This window comes from Ctenopharyngodon idella, chromosome 10 (assembly GCF_019924925.1).
Source record: "Ctenopharyngodon idella isolate HZGC_01 chromosome 10, HZGC01, whole genome shotgun sequence".
NCBI classification, from domain to species: Eukaryota; Metazoa; Chordata; class Actinopteri; order Cypriniformes; family Xenocyprididae; genus Ctenopharyngodon; species Ctenopharyngodon idella.
The window spans coordinates 16,685,884-16,704,810 of NC_067229.1; the positions used below are offsets into that span (position 1 = coordinate 16,685,884).

Sequence of the window (18,927 nt, forward strand, 5' to 3'; positions counted from 1 at the left end):
TTCTCTTTGTCAATGAACTATGTATGTTCCAGGTTCAACTGACAAGTGAGCTAAAATTACAAGAATAAAAAGCAAACACAAGGTCCTTCAGCTCACTGAGTCCAATACTGGCCATGTTTCAAGAACATATTTGTTTGGTCAAATATTCCTCAGGTTCAGTACAGGGATAATGTGAAACCCAGCCGACCAAGTAATGAAGGCGGCAAAAATCTGGAGCAATTGGTGAATTCTATGTTCCTATGGTCCAAGGTCACAAATAATATTGTAAGTATAGTTGTAGAAGTTATATATTATGTAATTTTATTTATAAAACTAAGCAATGCAATACTGAAAAAAGAACCAACTTATACAACATATATTTCTTGTAACAACATAAAATCCTGATGGACAAGCAGTGAATTACTTTCATGGTTGAATGATTATGGAGAGCTTTATTTTATAACAGTAAACCCCAGACCGACCCTCAAGACCTGTCATAAACCCCAGGCTGCCCTAAACACGTGCAAAGACCAGGAATTCACCTTTTAACCGGGTCTGTCTCAATGTTCCACATGAAATCAGAGAGCGAATAGCAGATGGCTGCACTTGTGAAAGAAAAGAGAAGGAAATCTTTCCATCTCAACCATGAGGTCACCAGCGACACATTTAAGTTTGCTGGACACCTTGCAGTGACTATGATTTAATACCAGTCTGTGTTCCCTCTGTCCTGTCTATAAAGGCCTTTGAAGGGTCTGGACACAGGAAACAGCTTGTTGGTACAGCTGGGCAGCTTTTCGCTCAAATATTTAGGCCTATCTTGGTCTATCATGTGAAGACTGTCTTATGTCTGTCTGTAAGAGGCAGAAAATAAAGTCTAACTTCACATTCTAACCTCTTAAAAGAACAGTACATTCAAAAATATAAAATTGTGTCACCAATTACTCACCCTCATGTCATTCCAAATCTGAATGACTTTGTTTTCCATTGAAAACAAAAGGAGATATTTAGCAGAAAGTTCACACTGCTCTTTTCTGTACAATGAAAGTGAATGGTGAGCTTTTGCTGCCATGCTCCAAAAATGACAAAAAGCACAGAAAGAAGAAACTTCTGAAACCATATAGGTTTACATGAAGAAAAGACTGAACTTTATGTTGTTCATTATGTAATCAATTTAAAGGTGCGGTATGTAAGAATGACAGCTAGTGGTCGAAATGGGCACTGCAGTCCAAATTCAAAATATTGTTTGCCCCACCCCCTCCTCCTCAGACTCCTCACGTGGGTTGCCAGTTTGAGGACACACAACAGGAGCAAGCTCAATTGACGTTGGAAGGCGAGGAGACTTACACACTGTAAATTGATGAGTTGATTTATATGGATTGATATGGCGTTTTAATATGCTCCCATTCATAGAGATTTTTAGATGGATGCTGAGGCTTATTATTTAGGGTAGAATCTGCGATCTCTGACCCAGTTTCTTCGCTGCATGTGTTTTCTGCCAACTGGCAACCCGGGGTGGTGAAATACTGTTGGGTAAATTGGCAACGTGCGGTCTTGCACAGACCAAAACAAAAACAGACATTCCGACACGGAACGCACATTTCAAAGTAAAATAACTGGCTGTAGCATGGGTTTTCAGAGAAACTCAGCATGTTTCCTAAATATCTGCAAACAGATTATGGTATTTTTATGCTTTAGTAGAGTCAAAAACCTACATACAGCACCTTTAATAAAAACAAGGCCATATTGTCTTGAACAATGGGGGGGTGGGGGGCAAAGTTTGTTTTGTTTTTTTGCGTGGGGAGGGGTTATGTTATTGTTCTTTTTATTTAAAGGAATTAAATAATTAAAGGATTAAAAGGGATTAAAGGGAATAAAGAAAAAAGAAATAAGAATGGTAAAAGTTCCAGGTCTGTTATGAAGTAAACAATTTAAACTACATGCAAATAATATTATTTTAAAATATGCATCTTGTCTCTTTACATACAATTATGAATTACATGAATCTCGTAAAATAACAGCATATGTTCAATTCAAAACGGGGAAATTTAGTCTTGGTCGGTATTATCATAGAGCAAGAGAAGCAGTGCAGAGTATGTAAGTCACATGACAACAGTGAGGCGCTTTGATTGACAGGACAAAAGCACAAGAAAACTTTTTTAATAAAAGGTGCTGTTCTTCATTTAATATCAATGAATTTGTCTTTGTTTTATTGTTGTGTTGTCATTAGAAAATAATAAATGAACCACAAACTAAGCATTCATTTTAAAGTAAGGGGAAAATCTTAAGATCTTTTATTTACTTGTGTTAAAACGCAGGTTTACCATGTCATCAGTCTAATTTGTTTTGTTAACAAAGGGTCAATATATGTTTAATATAAGTAAATGTTGTAAATTGTTCTATTTTATTGCTTATGTGTTTTCATTAAAAAATAGTAATGAACCACAAACTAAGTATTCGTGTCACAAGCTAGGCTTGGTGACAGATAAGAAATTACATGGACTTGACACACACGCACACAACACTACCTCATTATGCCGGCATTTACCATCTTATAAATCAGCATGGTGTTATGCAATTCTTTTGTGTAATTGCTTAGTGACAATTCAATTTAAAGTAAAGGGAAACTCAAAAGTCTCTAAAACCTTTCATTTATTTGTGTTACAATGTGGGTATCACCCACAATGTCAAATCAAGAAATATATAATTGTCTTACTTTACTGCCAGTCTGCATGTAGAACTCCAAATGTGACCTTTCTCTCCGGGCTGAAGCTGATGAGGGCATCAGTGTCCAAATTGTCTAATATATGTCCATGAACATGCCTCAGAGCAAGGTGGGTCAGTCTTTTTTGTGTCATGCTGGTGCGTAATCATGTCTTCAGATGGCGGAGAGCGGGAAATATCTTCTCCTATGACTTGCTTTGATGAGGTTTTCAACTTCTTTTAAAAGAGCCCTTGTTTGTGGATGGAGTTTAGACATGGTTGTTGCGATGTCTTTTACTGTCTTGGGACAATCACTGCAGAGGTCATCATTTTCAACTGGATCTCCAGTCGGGCTTTGTCAAAGTGCAAGGGAAGGTGAAGGGAATCTATATCCACTATTTGTTCTTTGTTGGCTGCCTTAATAAGCACCTTTTCTCTGAGAGCTGTTGTTTTCATGCCATCTTGATCAAATCTCCTCTTTACTTCTGCTGTGACCAAGTCCACAGCTTCATAGAACTCTTGTCTCCATGAGTGTTGCGCAACTTGTGCATCTGCCTCTGGCTTTGCTGTGTCGGTGACAGGCTGAGTTTTTGTCACCCTGTGATCACCTGGCATTGTACAGTATGTACCACTGTGAATATAGTACATAACATGTTATCCACCACTGTATCATCCTGCCTTCCAAGCATTTCGGCACACTCAAGGTTGCCCAGTGCACTGGCTTTGGTATACTGCAAACTCCTGGCCACCAACTAGCACAGCTCGAATATTGCTTCACAACAGAGGAGGTCATAGTAAGTTTTAGCTTTTATTGCTTGCTTGAGCAGGCCTCCAATCTTCTGGTCTGGTCCTCTCACACTTCTGTCATTCTTAAGCTGCTCCAGTGCTTTGATGATTTCTCTGTATGCACTACACACACATTTGATAGCTATTGTTTGTATGCACCAGCTTGTAGGACATATGGCCAGTAAGGTAACTATCTCATCACAGCCAAACATGAAGGACTCATGGAGCTCCATGCATTTTGCTGATTAACGGATTACCACAGCTACGCCATGAAAAAAGTTAACTGAATCTGCCATGAGACCCACCTCACATGCAGCCTCTTAAAGTACTAGATCAAGTGAATGGTTGGCACAGTGGATGAAGAGGGACTCTGGGCATATTTATTTTTTAGCCACGCATGAACACCGAAAACATGTTAGAAGCTCCATCGAAACAACATCCATGGAGATGCTCAATTGGGATGTTCAGCCTGAGAAATACAGCGGGTAAAATAAGTATTGAATACGTTAACATTTTTTTTATTATGCAAAGTTCAAATGCAGCAATTCACATAAAATTTTGACCAGACGTTGGTATTAGCTCAAGAAATCAACACAAAAGAAGGAAATCATAATACTACAATCCATAAAAAAGTTATGTGTAATAAAGTGAAATGACATGGGAAAAAAATATTGAACGCACTAAGAAAAAGCAGTACACTAAGGCAAGGCAAGGCAAGAAAGCAACAGATTTCACTAAGTAGTTCTACCTCCTACCTGTGCAAAATTAGAATCAGTTGGGTTAGTGCATGTTGTTAGGTTAGAAAAAGGCTTACCCACCTCTGAATGCAAGTATTGGACATCTCATGATGGGTAGAGGCAAAGAGCTCTCCCAAGACTTTCACAACAAGATTTTTGCCGCACATAACAACGGTACTGGTTACAGAAGGATTTTCCAACTCCTAAATGTTCCTGTAAGAACCATTGGGGCCATTTTCCACAACTGAAAGGAATCGTTCCACCATCAACTGGCCATGCAAAGATTTCTGATCAGGGAGTCAGAAGGTTAGTAAGAAGAGTACCCCAAGAACCAAGGACCACTCGGAAAGAGGTCCAGAAAGACTTGGAGGCAGCAGGTACAGTTGTCACAGAGAAAACAATAGGAAATGCACTCCATCGCCACAGCCTCCATGCACGCTCACCACAGAAAGCTCCATTATTGAAGAAAAGGCATGTTGAAGCTCATTTGAAGTTTTCTACACAACATTTGGAGAGGTCTGAACTACTGGGAGAATTTAGTGTGGTCAGATGAGACAAAAATCAAACTTTTGGCAACAATACCACATGCCATGTTTGGAGGAGAAATGGCTTTGCATATGACCCTAAAAATACCCAACCAACAGTTATGTTTTCAAGGTGGAAGCATCATGGTATGGGGCTGTTTCTCTTCTCATGGTACTGGCAGAATCAATATTATTGAAGGAAAGACGAATGGAGCTATGTACTGGGAATTCTTGAGATTAAATTGTTGCCATCCACCAGGATGATGACGATGAGACTTTGGTGGACCTTCCACCAGGACAACAATCCAAAACAAACTACAAAGGAGAGTTTGAATTGGTTCCAGAAGAAGAAAATAAAGTTGTTAGAATATCCCAGTAAATCACCAGATCTAAACCCAACAGAGCATTTGTGGAAGGAAGTGAAGATCAAAATTCACATTTTTGGTCATACAGGATGCACCTTGAAGCTGTCATTGCAAAAGAAGACTTTCCACCAACTATTAAATACAATTTCAGTAAGTGTGTTCAATACTTTTTTCCTGAGTCATTTCCCTTTATTACACATAGATTTTTTTATGGATTGTAAAATTATTATTTCTTTGTGTAGATTTCTTAAGTTAATATCGATGTCTGTTCAAAATTTTATGTGAATTGAACTGCTCTATTGTACTGGAGCCTGTGGTACCATCAGCTGTGAGTTCATAGTACAAACTAATTTCGGCATGGGATACAATCTTATGTTGAATAGTACAGGCATACTGTTGAATGACTTCATTCTGGATTGTGTCCGAGAGCCAGTTACCAAACTGCCTTCCAGGAAAACTGAAGCTGGCTGGTTGGTGTGGAGTGATTGCCTCAACCAAAACCACGTTAGCATTTTGTCCTGGTACTGCCACGACGTCAGCTTGAACTGGTTGCTTTGGAGCTGCTGCAATTGATCCGCCAACTCGAGGCTCAATCTCTTTTCATTTTTTTTTTTTGGGCTTCTCAAAAATGTCAGAAATACATTTTTGCGCCATTTGGACTGTTGTTGTGTTGAGACACTTGACTTCCTTCACTGACGCGTGCCCACCGTGACGTCATGAAACAATTGTTGCTTATTGGCATTGTGGCTTAGGCTACTTACTTTCATGTTTCAAATGAATTTTAATGAATAGACAAATTAATCAAATACATTTTATTTCTTTTTTTGTTAAAACAAACATATAACCCCCAGAGCGGTGCCTATCAAGAATATCAAATATTGGTGGGGGCAATTTAGCCATTTCTAATTATTGGGGGGGATATTATATTTATGTGTTATAAAATTGGTTAGCAAAGCTGGTGAGATACAAATTTGTCTTTTCTCTGAAACGCTGAAGAACAGTCTGAATCCATTTGGTGTCTGGAAGACATTAGCGTTGAAAAAGGTGAGATACAAACTTGTCTTTTCTCTGAAATGCTGAAGAACAGTCTGAATCCATTTAGTGTCTGGAAGGCATTAGTGTTGAGAAAACTTAAACAAAATTTCCAAAATCAACTGTTTTGAAAGTGTACCTGGCTTCAACACCGATTTTAACTGATCCAGCAGAAATCTGTTGATGTAAGCCCTGTGGAAGCTGTTCCCTGCTGTATGATATGTTAACCACATTTGGACTCTCTCATGGTCTCTCATCCACCGTTTCCAAGCCAACAATAACGGGTGACTCTGTTTGAGTCAGCAAAGCGTTAATGTGTTTCCTCTACAGTCCTTCCATGTTCCAACCATTTATGTGTGTGTAAAATTCCAGTCTGAACATTATAATGAGGTAAAAATCACCACAAAATCAGCGTTATATTATCTCCAACAAAATTCAGTCAAAACTAGTTTGAGCCATTCACACTAAGGAATAACTATAAAGTTTTAACAAACATTCTAATTCTATGAGAATATGGAAGTCCACACCACAACTATAACAATAACAACACAGAGGAACAATATCACTGGAATCACTTTCAGAAAGATATTTCCAGCTGATGAACGATAAAAACATTGGCAGCCATTAAGCATTTAAAGTGGCAGACGACAAAACTACAGCGTACTTATAATAAACAGAACATTATTGTCCATTGATGTGAATGCTAATAGTTATCATTCTAGGTGTGAATGGCTCTTAAGTGTGACTTATGTGTAGTAGTACAAAGCTAACAGTCAAACCAGATGAAAACACGCTAAGGACTTTGTAGGTAAGGTAAATTAGCATGGCGCTAACAACTATTCAGAACACCCTATCAATCAAAAACAGTAGCAATGATTTGATATCAATAAATTGGGGCCTATCAGGTACAGTACATGGCAAAAAAAAAAATCTCTCAACTAATGCTGTAAACTATACAGGGAACCCCAGTTGGTACATGACTAAAATATTAAAGGTTAAAATCAACTGATTTGTATGCTGCTTACATTTAAATTACACACAGGGAAGGTTTATATATATATATATATATATATATATATATATATATATATATATATATATATATATATATATATATATATATAACATCCTTAATTAATGATAATTATGTTTCTACTAATTTTTTTATTTTTATTTAAACATTTTAATGTGGCTGTTATAAAAATATGATGATTTATTCAAGCATACATTAAATATTAAAGCTCAGGTTGAGTAGAAATACAATGAATATGCAAAATAGTGCATATATTTATCAAAATGCTCCTCTCTGAGGTTTATTTTTCTAGCTGAATAACGGTTTGATGGTTACTGGGTGGCTTTTCTGAGGTAAATGTAATATGACACATTGTTTACAAGCTGTTTTATTAACCTCTTTTCACGGTTGTTCATGTTTATTTCATGCTGTAACTAGCAATAAAGCGTGGAAGAGTTGAGTTCACATCTGTGTGCTTCGCACTGCCACTTCACTTGAACTGAAGGCGCTATATTAAGGTGTCACATTAAAGAGCCCAAAACAGTATTTGTTTGAATTTTGTAATTGATAGAATTTGAAAACTTAGAGGTGGTTTCATATCAGAAGTAACAAAGCACACAACTTACTGTGATTTATTGGATGGGAGGCACCATACGTTCAGGCACGCTAAAGTTGTTCATTCATCAAATGAAAACAGCATATAACGATCTATTTTTGGCATTTAAGAAAGCACCACAAAGAAATTAGTTAATTGATGTTAACACGCCATATCTTATTTGGGCTGGAAAAGTATCTTAAGTCTACATAGCTAAACAGTTTATAGGTAAAAGCAGGCCGCCTGCTGGAAAATCCAGTTCAAGCATCCATGTTTCAAAACCCACCTTGACCAGTCTGAATTTCTCAGATATTCTGAAGAAGCCAGGGATTTCTACAACACAAACATTTATTCATCTTCAAAAGATAAAAAAAAAAAAAAAAAAGCACTCTTAACATGTGGAAAAAAGAACAAAAAAACACATTAATGTTCAGGACATCCTAATGTAGTTTCATTAAACTGTAAGGTAAATTCTGACAAGTGTATCAGATTCGTGAATAACCACCATTGAGTGTCCATAAACACTAAACTCCAAATATCCACTAGAGGGCACAACACTATTCCCTCTAGGTCTAAAAGTCTAAACTAAGTCATTGCTAAGTAAAACAAGTTTTCAAACAGAGGTTTGTCGTAAATTAGGGAAAGAAAATTGGAAGAAGACTTCCTGAGGTGAACTTCACTCATCTGAAGTGTTTTTGAGCAGAATCTTCACTTCTCTTTCTTAGCAGCAATTCTTTTAGAGCGACGAAGGCCACCAACATCAGCCTCTGGGGCCTTTGGGCCAGTGGTGGCTTTGAAGGGTTTTGAGGCAGTCTGGGCTTTTAGGGTGGCAGGAGGTTTGGAGGGTTTTGGAGCAGAAGGAGCAGCAGGAGTTTTCGAGGGTTTGGGGGCTGCAGGGGTTTTCAGGGGTTTAGGAGCAGAAGGGGCAGCGCAGGGTTTAGGGCTTCTGTGGACTTTTTGCCGTGGTTTAGCTGACTCCCTTGTCTCCTATGAGAGTCAAAAGTATGTCATTGACTATAAATTTGTGGATAAAGATTAAAGACCTGGTCACACCAAGAACGATAACTATATTAGCTTCCACACCAATCGACGATAACTTTTATTATAAGCGTTAGGGCTGTGATGCAATTTACAAAATTATATTTGATTATAATATAATAATATTAATAATATTATATTAATATAACATTTTTGACAATAAACAATTTAATGCGGTGCTTTAATATTTTGCTCATTGCTCTCTCTTGGGGCCTCAGGAGGCAAGCTAAAAGCTTTTTTTTCCTAACTGAAATTTAAATATATATATATATATATATATATATATATATATATATATATATATATATATATAAAAATAATATTTAAATTTCAGTTAGGAAAAAAAAGCTTTTATATGATGAAGCTTATAAAAAGCTTTTTATAAGCTTTTGTATATATATATATATATATATATATATATATATATATATATATAATATTCGAATATTAGTAATATCTAAGTATAAAATTCAAATTTAGTTTTTCAGCCATATTGTCAGCCCTAATAAGCATGCTGCAGTTTTGTTGTCTGCAGCTTTAAATCATCTGATTGGCTGCCAATGTTTTTATTGTTCATCAGCTAGAAAAAAAAAAAAAAAGTTCTGAAAGTGATTCAGTGGTATTGGTGTGGACTTCACTATTCTCATAGAATTAGTATGCTTATTAAAACTTTATAGTTGACATTATTGTTATAGTTATTTCAGTTATTATCCTCCTTGGTGTGAATGGCCCTTAAGACTTATTTTGTTTGAATGTCTGCAAAGAGCTAAAATTATCAGCTAGGAAATAGCAAACAGTGGTCAAAAGTGATCCACTAACCTCTTTCCTGGACATCTTGAATTCCAGTGCAGATATTTCTGCTGTCAGGGAATGTACATTTACCTTTGCGCAAAAAAAAAAGGATTGTCTTTAGCTCAACAAATTAAACACATACTAATTTCATATAATGAGGACATGCTCTTTCTAGCAATCACCTTGAATTGGTTTATGTTCTCTTTACAACTGTCAATGTCCTTTGTGAGTTGCTCCTCCTTTTCTCTGCAAACAAAATAAATGTAAATCTAAAACGCTGCTAATCTGCATTAGCTTGTTGAGGAGAGGTGTACAATTGCTAAATTAGCAATTGAGCTAACAGTCTTCTGGTGCACAATAAAACTGGCAAAAACATCCCATAGATATACTGAAGTCGGGGCACAAGACAAGAAGGCTTTGGGGTGGGCAACCAATCAAAACACTCAAGCAAGCGCATAGCAATGTGCTTAAAACAATCCAAAACATGTTAGCAACCGCATGGCAATATCCTAGCACCATGCTAGCGAGTTCTGCATAGGTAAGTACCATTAGAAAATGTCAAAATCATTGTGTACAAGTTGCTGGGTTAATACCTCATTACTTGTGCTTTTTCCACCTCTGTCTTGAGTTTGCTGACCTCTGTCTTCTCCTCAGCAGTAGTGCAGCATACATCAGCAACCTTCAGTTTAGCAATAAGAGCTTTAAAATCAAGTCCTTCAAGCTGACTAGAGCTGTGCGACCTCAGAAGTATTTCCATGGAAATTTGCTGTATACGTTCGCATGATGACACCTGAAACACCAGAGCCACAAGTATTGAGATCAGACAGGTGTTTCACAAGTATCACATTATAAAAATGGCGTGTTTGAAGAGAAAAATGCATCACAAATGTGTCAGACCTTAGAGAGCTCAGTTTTTATTTTGTCACGTTTAGCAAGGGCCATGTCCCGCATTTGCCTTGTGTTCTTCAGAGACTTCTGCACATCGATTAACTCTTGCTGTAAACAATATTGTCATGAAAATTCAATTCAATTCTCAAGATGAAAAAGAAAATCTTATGATAATATTCAGATAATCTACGTTGTTTTAGTGGCATGTAAAAAATAAAATAAATCTAAGATTACGAAAATTAAGTTGTAGCAATACGAGATTAAACTCGTAATATTTTGAAAATAAAGTCAAAATTAAAAAACGACAAGGGACTGAAGTCGTAATATTTTGAGAATATTGCATAAATAAACTTTATTTTTATTATTTCAGGATTATTTCAACTCGAGAGGGGGGAAAATCACAGTATTACGAGTAACAGTGTGATTATCACAATGAATAGAGAGCCGTTCCAACAGCATGGATGTGGAGGATTTAGTTAAATCTGCATGGTAAAAAAAAATAAATAAATAATACATTTATTTTGGCTGGAAATTCGCTTTGGAATTTTATGGAAACTAATCTTACAAAGATAACATTAAGGCTTACATATTCATACTAAAAGCCAAAAAACTTTTTGACACCATTTTGATTTCATGGGGACTTTAAAAGGACTTTGATATTATGACTTCAGTCCCGTATTTCTACAACTTTATTCTCATAATTTTGACTTTATTCTCAAAATATTAGGACTTTCATCTTGAATTGCTACAACAATTCTCGTAATATTAGATGGCATTGAAACGCCATCGTAGATAATCAGTATGAGCACAAATGGGAAAAATAGGAGAGGATGTGGCATTGGCTACGTTCAAAATATCATAATACCATTCTACTCATTTATACAGTATGCATTATATACACATTCTGTATAATACATATCCAAAATTTCTGTGTTCAAAGAATACCAGGTGACCTATTATATTTGCAAAAAATGTGCATATGCACATTAATAAGTAATATATAAACTTTGATTTTTGACAAACATTGGATTACACATAGTAGGCTAAATAACCATATTTTCAATAGGACACCACTTGCTACAGTTGGAATGGTTTAGCATTGCATTACATGTATTGTTTTGAAATAGTAGGCAGTGTTTAGTGTATACTATGCAGTACACTAATATTACATTTTGAAAATATGCATTCATTGACCTGCGCCTGTTGAACTTGCTTTTTCAGTTTGGTTTGATAGACAAAGTCCAGGTCTGTGTCTGTCCATTGGTATCCCTGCATTCCCTGGATGAAGATTTCAGGGTTGGCATTCCCACTTGTTGCTGGATATCCATAAAAGTGAATGTTAAAGCAATAATAATATATCATAATATCAAACTCAACAAGAACCAGTGCATATATGTGGTGTGATATCAATGCGTAGAAACATAGAGAGAGATGTGAATATGATTTCTTATGAAGTCACCTGATGCAGCTGTAGAACTAGACCTCCTGATGGACTTCCTCTCATCTTTAACTTTGGGCTGCTGGAGAACTTCATTTGATCCATTGCAAGAAATGTGTTTAGTTATTTCCTTGGAAAGAATGAATTAAGAAATGTTATCCTTAAAAATGTGAAAATTCTAAAATAATAATAAATTGCATTGTTTCATCTCAAGCTAAATTAATAAAAATGTTAAAGTATTTTTAATGTCAAGAAAAATCTAAAAAGAGAGAAAGGGAATAAAGCCAAAATGCTAGATTTTACTTCATACTTATCAATATAAATATTATCAGTCTATTTTTTAAACTGATATTTACAATTTTCAACTAGTGCCATCTGTTGCGAAAAACATTTGTAATGCCATGGTTTAAAGGGTCACCCAAAAATGAAAATTTTGTCATTAATTACTCATCCTTATGTCAGTCCAAACCCATAAGACTTTTGTTCATGTTCGAAACACAAATGAAGATCTTTTTGATGAATCTGACAGCATTCTGTTCCTCCATAGACTGCCTTCACAACTAGAACTTTGACGCTTCAAAAAGTTCATAAAGAGATCATAAAACAAATCCATATGAATTTAGTGAGTGCTGCGAAACCGAACCGAAAGTCTTACAGGTTTGGAACAACATGAGGGTGAATAATTAATGACAAAATTTTCATTTTTGGGTGAACTAACCCTTTAACCACTACATTCCTATATAGCTCTCTATATAAATTCTCTAGTTGTTTTTAGATATACTTATTTTTATTAAGTTGTGGATTTGGATATATATTTAGACATTAGACAAAGATTTTTTTTTTTTTTTTTTTTTTAAATGTTAGTTTGAAATGTCAGTTACACAACATCAAAATCACATAGCAAAAATGTAACAAATGAACAGGAATGCTTTATCAGAGGTTAATCAATCTGATTTCAACCTCTTATTTGAGTCTTCTGTCTCAATTTTGCCATATGGTTACAGCCACACCAGTTAATGTATGTGTATATTATAGTGTGTTTTGTGTGTGTGTCTGTGTGTGTGTGTGTGTGTGTGTGTCTGTTTTGTACTCCGTTTTAGAGTGTAAACCCTTCCATGGTGCCTGTGTTTTTAAAAAACATTGTTTTTATTGTTGTGGTGTCATGGGGTGCGTTTTCCAAAAATGTTGTCTCTAAGTGCGCTATGAAGACTCTAAAGGTATACCTTAACTAAAGTACCTTTTCTAGGCGTGTTTCCCGAACTATACCTTAGAAGGTTGCTTAAAGGATTAGTTCATTTTAAAATGAAAATTACCCCATGATTTTTTCACCCTCAAGCCATTCTAGGTGTATATGACTTTATGAGGGTCTGCATTCACTTTATGCAGGGGCTGCTTCACTGCGTTATGTGAGAAAGCGGTGTTCTTTATAAAAGAAGCACTTCAGAAATACCTGAAATTGCATTTATCAGGACTCATGGGATCTTATAAAAATAATCAATACAAATTGCAAACTAAATCCAACCCTGGATATTTTACATAATTTCGAAATGAGTGCAACCTCATGCCCAAACGTATCATGCCTCAGCCTGCTACACTAACTGGCAGTATGCCGTCACTGGCCTTTGAAAGGGTCATTTATATTATTATAATATATTTGCCATAGTGTCTTCATTTACTCCACAACCAGGGTTGATTACCCAGCAGCCACATTATTGGTGTAAATCACTAATTTCTGTTATTGGATGACCTACTCAATAAAAGCGCAACACACGAAACATATAATCAACAGCTAATATAGCGGAGAAAAAAAAAAGACAGAAAGAGGAGAGCCCCCAGCTTTATACTAATACTTTACGCCATACTATTAGACTAGGTGGCACACCACAAAGATATACTTTTTTTTGAGTTTTCGGACAACAGTGTCCAACAAAACAAAAAAAGATATCTGGGAAAGCATAGCCATGAAAATGGCAGCATCAAGTTCCAGCCCACAGAGAGAGCGGGAAGTTGTTCATAAAAAGTGGCACGTAGGGGTGGGCGATATGGCAAAAATATCATATCACGATTTTTTTCAGGAAAATCACGATTCACGATTTTTATCACGATTCTTCATGGTTTTTTTTACTATTTTGCAAGTGACTGAGCATTACAGCCAAATTAATTTCCCTATTTTAAAACAAATCCTTACAAAATAACAAAATATAAAATAAAATTAAAATGGCAGACATTTAGGCCAAAGTGGCGAAGATAAAAATCTTTGTCATTATTTTTTATCTGTTATTTGTTATTATTTGTTATTCATTTTATCTTTGTTATTAAAAAAAGAAGAAAAACATAGGCTACACATTATACAAATGAAATTAATAAAATTATTTATTTTTTCAACTAAATTCGGTTGTCAGTTCACCTTTTAGTGCTTAATTGCGGTCTGTACACACACACGCAATTCAAAAAATACAGGTAGCGACAGCCGCATTTACAAAAATTCTACGCAGTGTGTATGGAACCGAACTGAAAAAATAGTTGTTAATGACGTACGACAAGAGATATGACAGATGACAGACGAGAGATACATTTCTGATGCATGTTAAAATATGTATTTTAATCTGCAACAGAGATTTATGTCTCGTTTGTGTGCGGTGCAAGAAGTCACAGTGAAAGTGGTACGAGGCTGACTCGTGTTGCCAGATCTTGCAAGCAAATTGGCGAATAAGCCCTTAAAAAAGCGAAATAATAGTAGATACTTTCTGCTGAAAATAAGACTATATTGCGATCCGCACTTGCTCACTTTAATAACCCCATAAACTCGATTGCTGTATGAGCCAAGCTTAGACATCAACCCCCAAAACGTTTACTGTATATAATAAGTGGACATGGCAACACTGCAAGAGCGTGCTATGTGAAACAGCCTTTAAGCCAGGGGTCTCCAAACTTGGTCCTGGAGGGCCACTGCCCTGCAGAGTTTAGCTCCGACTTGCCTCAACACACATGCCTGAAAGTTTCTAGTATGCCTAGTTAACCCTTGATTAGCCGGTTCAAGTGTGTTTAGTTGGGGTTGGAGCTAAAACTGGGGTTGGAACGAGACACTATGCCTCCATCGACTGTGCTTTAGTTAAAATTGCTGAACGGGTGTTTTGTCACTTTTTTAGTCAGAATAGCGGATACCAAATACGCAAGACGCCAAACTGTGGTATTGTTACCACTGTGTCAATCATCACAGTTTTGGGAGTGAGTTGTGTTCCGTACACATTCCAAACGATAATTTAGGGGATTCACACCTGCATTTAAATGCGGTTGTCACTCTTAAAACTTTACAGTGTGTGCGTGGCCTAAATGGCTCCTTGGACGGCGCGGCCTTTGATTTAGCACAACTATTCGCTGTATCACTGCATGAAAACACTGTATTCTTTGCATGAAAACACATCAATTGGACTATTTGAACACTGAACACATATTCGATTATCTGAGAGCCGTGTGATATTCTAGTGATAACAGCACTCCTACCTTTTCACCATTTGTATCACTCCGCTTGAAGCGACTGTCATGGCAGCAGTCAGAGCAAAACCACCGTATTTTTTTTTTTTTTTTTTTTTTTTACAAATACTACACCACAAATGTTTTTAAGGCGAGAATGTAGTTGTGCAGACCTGAAATATGTGACTCATATTTAATCTTAGCCCCTATTTTACCATTTGTTTTGACGCTTTCGCAGATGCGAGCTCCAGGCCGTCAGCGGCCGTTCAGCGCTCATGTACCCGCAGAGAACAGCTTCATCTCGGCCAGTCCTTCGGGTATTTGCTGCTGGCTCTTATGTAGGTAGTGGTTAAAAATATAATTAATTTGGGGTATATCAAATGGGCAGTCTTTGGTCTTATTAATCTATTACTTGTTCCAGAGCAAAATGGGGATTGAATGCATTTGGGTTAGATGCTATATCAGATATAGGTAATACACTCATTTAGTCAATCTCTCTCTCATATTACCTTAATATTCTTCTCTGTAAGCTTCAATGAAGCAAGTCAACGTTCCTTCGTTACTAGTTCTAAAGTTATGTTTTATAATTAGTAATAGAGGCTTGGGCTCAACTGTTAAACTGTCAACTTGAGATTTGAATCAATGACAGAAGGAAGTAGTTCCTCACAAAAGAACGTATTTAAAGACATTCCGTTGTTGTTGTTCTTATTTATTTTCACACTTGTGCCGAAATATGACACTCATAGCCGTGTGATATGGCTGTATATCAGCACGCTGTGATGGCCTACGGCTACTCGTGTGATATTGCTCATTAATACTGAAATGTAAAGAATCTTTTTGCACAGTTGTGGCCACTAGCGGAGTGAACTATAAACAGTGATAAGGTATAAGTGTGGTCCTATCCAACCTTACGAACATATGACTTACAGAAGGTATACTTAACTAAGAACGTTTAAGGAAACACGTAACGTTAAGGTACAGCTTAAATACAACTTAAGAGCGACGTAGCGTTAAGAAGGTTTCGGGAAACGCACCCATGTTCATTTAATCATTACGTCAATAAAACAATAACTAAAAAATGTGTTCATTTGGTTATCGGACACACAAAAATTATTTGTATCCATAGGGGTTATAAAAAGAAATCAAGCCTATCAGTCCATTTCCAATAGTTGCTAATGCATCAAGAAGTTGGAAACAGAAGTGAGGACAGGCCAAAAAAAAAAAGGAATAGGCCTACGCTAAACGAAAAGAAAACGTCTAGATTATCACGTAGAAAACGCATTGTTAATACATTGTTAAAGTGTTTTTTTTTTTGTTTTTTTTTACACATCCGTATTTGTAAAATAGCCCTTAAATACTGAAAAATGTTTGTTTGTTTACCTGGCCACATGGCTCATCTTTGACCACTTGTTGTGATGCTGGAGAACCATCTGGTTTGCTGGGCTGGTATGTTGTGACTCTTTCATTTTTGGATGGAGGTGTCCTATCTAACTGTCGCCCGGCAGGTATAATTTTTGGATGTTCTTCGATTATTGATCGCGCTAGTGAAGGCGCATCATCCGAATCCAAATTACGCACATTTTTGGTGCGTTTAATTCTGCCTCCCATCGAGCTCATATGAGCTGCTCTGTGTTTTTTAGCTCCTAAATTATAGCTGGGTTTGGCTTAAAGTCAATGCAACAATCTTGACACTCTCAAACTGCAGCTCTGGGAGAGAGAAGCAGAGTCCATGTGCTGATCCGTAGTAATAGCATTTGGAGGCCACTAGGGGGCAATATTAAACAGCAGCACAAGCTACTTGTAGCTCTCACTGTTATCAAGCTGTTTAACTCATGACAGATGTAGTACATCTTAGCTTTTTAGCTGATTTTCGCTCGAAAATATTACTTTTCTTTTCTATAACACATGTCACTGTATAAAAATTGAATTTTAATCAAGGCCTCTACACAAGTGGGAGAGCAGGGATGAAAGTATCATTTTTCACAAAAATGTAATTTTAAAAGATAATGTTTAAACAGTGATATATTTTTGCTGTGGTCAATAACTCACAAGTGTGGTCTATCAATACCAGGTGGTATTTTGTACAAATGTAGAAAGGCTTCAGTATAATTTCACTTTGAACATAAATTGCACATAGTTACTTTCAATACAAGCTAGATTTTTTGTGACTATGACCTTGTTAATATGTAACTGCAAACATATTTTATCCTTTATCTTTGCAAAAAAAAAAATATTAAATTACATTTTCATTTTAAATTGAGAATTTCAGTTTCATCGAATGTTTCAAAAGTAACCCGACAGTACAAACTTGAATTGTTTAGAATTTTTTTTTTTTATTATTTATTTATGTCAATTTATTTTATAAAACATTTTTTCAACAGTATGAACAATATGAAAATTAAATTAAATTAGCATAATATAAATTCTCAACATAATGTAACAGTAGTCATGTTTCCAATCCAGCTGTTTTTATGCATAAATTCAAAATATGCATAAAAACATCTGAATGGAAACACTACAAATTCATAGGTGGATGTGGAAAAGCTAAGGTAGCCTATGGCTAAAAACTAAATGTGACTATGGTAAATGTAAACAGATTGAGTGAATAAATGGTGACATACAGAAATCAGCAACAGATATGTCCAGAAACACTCTCTCATAAACATCTGGCTGAATCAGACCTCTGTCTGCCTTTCTGACTCTCACTTTTGGCATATTCTGCTAGTATAATATGACATAAACATGTTTTAATAAATGCTGCAACGCAGAGAAAGCCACCACATTAGCAATGGGACAAAAGAAACACTTTGTTGTCACTGCAGCGGGACAAAAGTAAGTGTTACTTTCGTCCCGACAGAAACTCCTGATATTTAAACCCGATTTACTTTCATACTGAAAAATTCTGACAAGGCAAACTTCAGGATGTGTTACATCACTAAATAACCTGTAGACTGATCATTATTGTGACACATGAATGAAATGACAAACACAACTTGTAATTAGAAAAAAAGTACCGCTTCAGCAATTTATTTACCGTACTCGAAAACTGCTTTCCGGACCTAACCTATGGGGTTAGATTCCCGCCAATAGTATTGCGGTCACGGATCAAAAAATAATAAGCATGAATCAAAAATTTAAAAACACGTAAAAATATATAACACAAACTTAAAAAAATAACAATAATAAATAATGCGAAATGATCAGAATGGCAAAGAACGTGTTCACGGATCAAAATATAATAAGCGTGAATCGAAAAATTAAAAGCGCATTTAAAAAAATAACAAGCATGAATCAAAACTTCAAATACATTAAAAATGATATTGCACAAATCTTAAACTTGTGTTTATGTGTTCTTAAAAGTTGTCTTCCTTACTTTTATTACTCTGTTCTTTGTACTCTCTTACATTTTCTGCTCATATTTTACTCTTTTGTACGCTTGTGCTGTTTTTCTCTTTGCTATTCTTTCTACTTGCGCACGATTTAGTAAATTGAGGGAACGAATTAGTAAATCGTGCGCACGATTTAATTTTTTTTCTTGCATGTCATGTGCGGGGCTCCGTATCTTTC

At 36.0% G+C, this 18,927-nt stretch overlaps 1 protein-coding gene across 1 annotated transcript; it reads right to left on the bottom strand.

The window, feature by feature from the left end:
• Positions 1-8,060: 8,060 nt before the first annotated feature.
• On the bottom strand, positions 8,061-17,145 carry si:dkeyp-34c12.1 (uncharacterized protein LOC570187 homolog). The gene is made up of 8 exons (XM_051908473.1): positions 16,741-17,145; positions 11,908-12,016; positions 11,643-11,764; positions 10,458-10,556; positions 10,154-10,350; positions 9,743-9,806; positions 9,588-9,650; positions 8,061-8,717 (listed from the first exon to the last, which is right to left on the bottom strand). The coding sequence occupies exons 1-8, from the start codon at positions 16,975-16,977 to the stop codon at positions 8,439-8,441; spliced, it is 1,170 nt and encodes a 389-aa protein (XP_051764433.1). The 5' UTR covers positions 16,978-17,145; the 3' UTR covers positions 8,061-8,438.
• Positions 17,146-18,927: the final 1,782 nt, after the last annotated feature.

What these genes read in the sequence shown, in the direction of transcription:
- si:dkeyp-34c12.1 (XM_051908473.1), bottom strand. Translation starts at nt 16,977, where the DNA reads ATGAGCTCGATGGGAGGCAGAATTAAACGCACCAAAAATGTGCGTAAT. An exon ending in TAGTTCTACAGCTGCATCAG is followed by an intron (nt 11,765 to 11,907) that starts GTGACTTCATAA and finishes ATGGATATCCAG; the next exon opens with CAACAAGTGGGAATGCCAAC. An exon ending in TAAAAACTGAGCTCTCTAAG is followed by an intron (nt 10,351 to 10,457) that starts GTCTGACACATT and finishes CTGGTGTTTCAG; the next exon opens with GTGTCATCATGCGAACGTAT.